This window comes from Colobus angolensis, unplaced genomic scaffold, assembly GCF_000951035.1.
Source record: "Colobus angolensis palliatus isolate OR3802 unplaced genomic scaffold, Cang.pa_1.0 Scaffold77, whole genome shotgun sequence".
NCBI classification, from domain to species: domain Eukaryota; kingdom Metazoa; phylum Chordata; class Mammalia; order Primates; family Cercopithecidae; genus Colobus; species Colobus angolensis.
In genome coordinates this window covers 1,046,135-1,052,733 of record NW_012121487.1, presented here as the reverse complement: position 1 = coordinate 1,052,733, position 6,599 = coordinate 1,046,135, and the positions used below count along the sequence as shown (strand labels likewise).

General features: G+C 44.4%; 2 protein-coding genes across 7 annotated transcripts in view; both read left to right on the top strand.

Moving 5' to 3' along the window:
• Positions 1-4,557, top strand: part of LOC105501999 (chromosome unknown open reading frame, human C1orf43) — a 29,514-nt gene extending 24,957 nt beyond the window's left edge. For 4 of the 6 annotated variants that reach the window (XM_011928208.1, XM_011928205.1, XM_011928207.1 and 1 more), the window contains 4 exons: positions 2,101-2,218; positions 2,750-2,803; positions 4,082-4,248; positions 4,328-4,557. In XM_011928208.1, the coding sequence (XP_011783598.1) occupies positions 2,101-2,218; positions 2,750-2,803; positions 4,082-4,248; positions 4,328-4,390 (402 nt within the window). In that variant the 3' untranslated portion in view covers positions 4,391-4,557. The remainder of the gene's footprint in view (positions 1-2,100; positions 2,219-2,749; positions 2,804-4,081; positions 4,249-4,327) is intronic. The other 2 variants (XM_011928206.1, XM_011928210.1) reach the window with 1 other exon arrangement.
• The window catches only part of LOC105502000 (chromosome unknown open reading frame, human C1orf189), a 17,203-nt gene continuing 11,761 nt past the window's right edge, over positions 1,158-6,599 (top strand). The window contains exon 1 of the mRNA XM_011928211.1: positions 1,158-1,311. Within this exon, the coding sequence (XP_011783601.1) occupies positions 1,279-1,311 (33 nt within the window). The 5' untranslated portion in view covers positions 1,158-1,278. The remainder of the gene's footprint in view (positions 1,312-6,599) is intronic.

Here is a 6,599-nt window from a genome sequence, read left to right as displayed (position 1 = left end):
TCCCCTGAGGTCTCCCCAACAACCATCCAGGTGACATACCTCCCCTCCAGTCAGAAGAGTAAACGTGCCAAGCACTTCCTTGAATTGAAGAGCTTTAAGGATAACTATAACACATTGGAGAGTACTCTGTGATGGAGCTGAAGGACTCTTGCCGTAGATGAAGCCAGTCAGTTGCAGTGTGCAAGACAGGCTGCTTGCCGGGCTGCCCTGGGGACATCTGACTCAGTAGGCCCAGACTGTATCCATCAAAGTTCCCGTTGTATCCAGAGTTCTTAGAGCTTGTGTCTAAAGGGTAATTCCCCAACCTTTTCTTATGGGCATTTTTAGAACATTGGCTAAGACTATTTTCCCCCAGTAGCACTTTTTTCTGGGTTTGCATTCAGGTGTTATTCTTAATGTTTCTGTCAAAGCTTCTTAAAAATCTTCACTTGGTTTCAGCCATAGTTTCACCTTCCCTGTTCCAGGTTTATTTAATTCCAAAGGTGAGAGTTGGAGAGAGATGTCTTCCATATCTATACCTTTGTGCACAGTTGAATGGGAACTGTTTGGGTTTAGGGTGTCTTAGAGTTGATTGATGGAAAAAGACAGGAACTGGTGGGAGGTCAAGTGGGGAAGTTGGTGAATGTGGAATAACTTACCCTTGTGCTCCACTTAAACCAGATGTGTTGCAGCTTTCCTGACATGCAAGGATCTACTTTAATTCCACACTCTCATGAATAAATTGAATAAAAGGGAATGTTTTCGCACCTGACATAATCTGCCAGGCTATATGACAGTAGGAAGGAATGATTTCCCCTAACAAGCCAATGCACTGGTCTGACTTTATAAATTATTTAATAAAATGAACTATTATCAAATAAAACATGAATCAGTCCTTTATAGTTGTCTTTTAATAAAACAGGCATTTGATAATGCTATCTGCACATTTCTAACAGGGTATAAGGCATGAGGATTTGCCTCCAGAGAATTGGTGGGACTGTGTGCATACCCTGGACCTAGGACCATACAGATACTCCTTGGGACCTAGCACAAGAAATCCTAAAATCAGGACTGTGACCCTTACTCATAGAATTGCCTGTGTCATCAACAGAAGGATGCAGAACAAGGATTCTCTCAAGGTTTCTGGGGCAACAGGCCAGGTGGCCAATCAACTCCTAGGCCCAGGGTTATTGTTCGAGGCGTAAATGTTACTATGACTACTGAAACCTTGGTTACTGAACTAAACAGAAAGAGGAGCCTGTCAAGTCTCCTCAGGGAGTATCAAGCAAATCTATAGACATGTCTGTGGAAAAGATGACAAAAGTAGAAGAGGTATGCAGAGTTGGAAGGAGGGGCTGGGCTGAAGTTTGATGAGGTTTCCAGATCAATTTACTATAAGTGCATCTTTTACTGGGAAAGGCTTTTGATGTAGCAAGGGTACAATGTAGTTAGTAACAGGAGTGGGAGGCTATGTCTAGAACATAGTAGGTATTCAAATATGTGTTCCATCCAACCCCTGCATGTTTTCTTTTATCCATTTCTGAAAGTAGAGCTTTCCTCTCCTTGTTTCCCCCTAGGAAATTGCTTTCTCAAAAATGTCTATGTGGCTGGGTGCTGTGACTCATGTATGTAATCCCAGCACTTTGGGAGGCAGAGGCAGGCAAATCACCTGAGGTCAGGAGTTCGAGACCAGTCTGACCAACATGGAGAAACCCTGTCTCTACTAAAAATACAAAGTTAGCCAGGCGTGGCAGTGCATGCCTGTAATCTCAGCTACTCAGAGGCTGAGGCAGGAGAATCACTTGAACCTGGGAGGTGGAGATTGTGGTGAGCCGAGTTCACGCCACTGCACTCTGACCTAGGCAACAGTGAGACTCTGTCTCAAAAAAAAAAAAAAAAAAAGAAATTAGAAATAATGTTGTGCAGCTTGGAGAGGTTATTGGAAAACCCAATCACATTCTTTCTTAAATTCTTACCTCTTATCTGGTAATTTTATTAACTACATGAGCATCTTCTCTATTTCTGTTGTCCTAGTGGTTCATTAACTCTGTCCCATTTTCAGATTGGTGGAAAGCAGAGTGCAGGGTAAATGATTGTGTATTCTTTTCTTTATGTGAACAGGACTTGAAAGAAGAGATTGATATTCGACTCTCCAGGGTTCAGGATATCAAGTATGAGCCCCAACTCCTTGCAGATGATGATGCTAGACTACTACAACTGGAAACCCAGGGAAATCAAAGTATGTGGCAAGCTCTTGAAAGGCTTCAGTGAGGAGTCCCACAAGTCCAGAATTCCTTTTCTCTCAGAGTTGTCAAAAGCTGCTGGCAAAGCCTTAGTTATTCCTGTTACTGGATGTATGCTAGATGCAAAGCCCATTTATTAGCTTGCTGGAGTTTGGGGAATTTTCTTATTTATTTATTTATTTATTTTTTCCTTTTTTGAGACGGAGTTTCGCTCTTGTTGCCCAGACTGGAGTGCAATGGTGCGATCTTGGCTCACTGCAACCTCCACCCCCCCAGTTCAAGCAACTCTTCTGCCTCAGCCTCCTGAGTAGCTGGGATTACAGGTGTGCCCACCACACCTGGCTAATTTTGTGTTTTTAATAGAGACAAGGTTTCTCCATGTTGGTCAGGCTGGTCTCGAACTCCTGACCTCAGATGATCCGCCCGCCTCAGCCTCCCAAAGTGCTGGGATTACAGGCATGAGCCACCACGCCCAGCCTGGGGAATCTTTTTAGGTTTATGCCTAACACCAGTCTTTTCCTCAACAGGTTGCTACAACTATCTGTATAGGATGAAAGCTCTGGATGCCATTCGTACCTCTGGTAAGGGATACCTGACAGGGTCCATTCTGGGATCCTGAAAGCCCACCTAGGGAACAGAGTAATGAACCCACTTTATATGTTAGGATTTGTCTTTTCTGCACACCCTGGCTAGTAGGAAATTCTAGAGTTTTGAAAGTACTGGGTTAGAGATTTTGCTGAAGGAAATGATATAAACAGGTTATTCTCCAAAGAGTCTGGGTGTTTTGTTTTTTAAAGTTCTTCTCTTGAGACCTTTAGTTTCATGAAGTAGATGATGGTAATTTGCTTGTTTTTCCACAAATGACAGGTGGCACCTGCTTTTTCACTAAGCCCAAGATAGATGGTTCTTGAATTTCTTCCATTCTGTCAACACTTGTCATATATGCTGTATCTCTATGAAAACAGTTTATATCTTAAACCTAGGATGGATGGGTAAGCAGGATGGCAAAATATGTGATGACACTATCATGTGTCATTGATGTAGGTTACGGCTGTGGTGTTACCATAAAATGACCCCTCGGGCATAGCTTTGTACCTTTGGTCTCATTAATCAGAATCTCCCTCTAACTCAACTCGCTCATTTCATTAGACCTATTTCTTTTTATTTTTGTAGACAGAGTCTTGATCTGTTGCCCAGGTTGGAGTGCAGTAGCACGATCTTGGCTCACCACAACCTCCACCTCCTAGGTTCACGTGGTTCTCCTGCCTCAGCCTCCCGAGTAGCTGGGATTACAGGTACCTACCACCATGCCCGGTTAATTTTTATATTTTCAGTAGAGACAGGGTTTCACCATGTTGGCCAGGCTGCTGTCAAACTCCTGACCTCAGGTGATCTGCCTGCCCCGGCTTCCCAAAGTGCTGCAATTACAGACGTGAGCCACTGCGCCCAGCCTCATTAGACCTATTTCTAAGTTTGGGGAATTAACTAGAAAGACTAAAGAATGGGGCAGGTGTGGTGGCTCATGCCTGTAATCCCAGCACTTTTGGGAGGGTGAGGCAGACAGATCACATGAGGCCAGGAGTTCAAGACCAACCTAACCAAGTTGAAAGTCTTTTCTATTTTTGTCTCTACTAAAAATACAAAAATAAGCCTGGCATGGTGGTGCACATCTCCAATCCCAGCTAATCAGGAGGCTGAAAGTAGAGAATTGCTCAAACCTAGGAGGTGGAGGTTGCAGTGAGCCAAAATCACCGCCACTGCACTCCAGCCTTAGTGACAGAGCAAGACTCCATCTCAAAAAAAAAAAAAAAAGACTAAAGAATGAATGAAAGTATATCATTGTGCTGTTTTCTCCACAGAAATCCCATTTCATTCTGAAGGCCGACATCCCCGTTCCTTAATGGGCAAGAATTTCCGCTCCTACCTGCTAGATCTGCGAAACGCTAGTACACCTTTCAAAGGTGTACGCAAAGCCCTCATTGATACCCTATTGGATGGCTATGAGACAGCCCGCTATGGGACAGGGGTAAGCCAGTTTTTTCTTCAAGACACTAAAGACATCCCTCAGGCTGAGAGATCCTCACTCTTCCTTTCTCTTTCCTAAGGTCTTTGGCCAGAATGAGTACCTACGCTATCAAGAGGCCCTGAGTGAGCTGGCCACTGTGTGAGTTTGGAGGGGAAGGTGTCAAAGGGAGCTGGTACAGTATTGTTGGACTGTTCCCACAATGCAATTACCTTCATAAAGCAATATGAACAAAATCCATGATACCATAAGAGTTGTCAAGTTCTAGACTATTAGATCAGTCTCTTACATTAGGAAGCAGATGTGGCCGGGTGTGGTGGTGCATGCCTGTAATCCCAGCTACTCGGGAGGCTGAGGCAAGAGAATTGCTTGAACCCGGGAGGTGGAGGTTGCAGTGAGCCAAGATCATGTCATTATACTCCAGCCTGGACAACAAAAGTGAAACTCTGTCTCAAAAAAAATAAAGAAGAAGAAAAGAAAGCAGATAGGACTATACAAGCTAGTAAGAGAAGTTTTTATTTCTGTGTGCATTTTTCTTGTCTTTTATTTAGCCCAAAAAAATGTCAAAATTGGTGTAGCTTAGCAAAGGGAATAGTTTTTCAGCACACACACGGATTCCTTCTGTATGGAGTCTCAGTGTCCTTTTTGTGTCTTGGCCCAATAAAAGTAAGAATTAAATAACATCTCTTTTTGGCCGGGCGCCCAGCCCATTGGGAGGCTGAGGAGGGTGGATCATGAGGTCAGGAGTTCAAGACTACCCTGGCCAACATGGTGAAACCTCATCTCTACTGAAAATACAAAAAGTAGCTGGGCCTGGTGGCTGGCGCCTATAATACCAGCTGCTGGGGCAGGAGAATTGCTTGAACCCAGGAGGCGGAAGTTACAATGAGCCGATATCGTGCCATTGCACTCCAGCCAGGGTGACAAGAGCAAGACTCTATCTCAAAAAAAACAAATCTGTTTTTACTACCACTTAAAACATCAGTAACCCTGTCTGAAACAAAGGCTATCACTATAGAGTCAGCTGTTGAACATTTGTGTCACAGGAGAGGATTCATGACTTTTGTTTAGGAATGTTTTTAATACATACTAAACATAGTCTCATATTTTCATGCAAATGTTAAAATCAAAGTCTTGGTGAGAAAGGAAAGTCAATCTAGAATAAAAACTTAGGCCAGATGCAGTGGCTTACGCCTGTAATCCCAACACTGGGAGGCCAAGGCAGGTGGATTATCGGAGGTCAGGAGTTCAAGACCAGCTTGACCAACACGGTGAAACCCCATCTCTACAAAAATACAAAAATTAGCTGGGCTTGATAGTGTGCGCCTATAATGCTAGCCACTCGGGAAGCTGAGGCAGGAGAATGGCTTTAACCTGGGAGCTGGAGGTTGCAGTGAGCCAAGATTGCGCCATTGCACTCCAGCCTGGGGACAGAGCAAGACTCCATCTCAAAAAAGAATAAAATTAATAAAAAGTTCGTTACAAGCCATAAAAAGAATTAATCTGCTATGTTGAATATTGCCCTTTCTCAAGAGATAAAGGGTATGTCTCCTGTCTTCTCTCTGTCCCTAAAAATGGGCCACCTTGTCTTAAAGGAAGAAAGGTCCAAGGCCTGGAGCAGTGGCTCACGTCTATCATCCCAGCACTTTGGGAGGCCAAGGCAGGCGGATCACTTGAGGCCAGGAGTTGGAGACCAGCCTGGCCAACATGGCAAAACTTCATGTCTACTAAAAATACAAAAATTAGCCTGGCGTGGTGGCACATGCCTGTAATCCCAGCTACTCCAGAGGCTGAGGCAGGAGAATTGCTAGAACCCAGGAAGCAGAGGTTGCAGTGAGCCAAGATTGTGTCACTATACTCCAGCCTGGGTGACAGAGCAAGAGTCTGTCTCAAAAAAAAAAAAAAGATGAAAGGTCCTAATAAAAACTGCTTAGAAGGCCAGCTGCAGTGGTTCATACTTGTAATCCCAACACTTTGGGAGGCTGGGATGGGTGGATTATTTGAGCCCAGGAGTTTGAGACCAACCTGGGCATCATGGCATAACCCTGTCTCTGCTAAAAATACAAAAATTAGGCCAGGCGCGGTGGCTCACGCCTGTAATCCCAACACTTGGAGAGGCCGAGGCGGACAGATCACGAAATCAGGAGAGCGAGACCATCCTGGCTAATGCGGTGACAATCTGTCTCTACTAAAAAAAAAAAAAAAAAAAAATTTAGCTGGGCTTGGTGGTGGGCCCTGTAGTCCCAGCTACTCGGGAAGCTGAGGCAGGAGAATTGCCTGAACCTGGGAATCAGAGGTTGCAGTGAGCCAAGATCACACACCACTGCACTCCAGCCTTAGTGACAGAGCAAGAC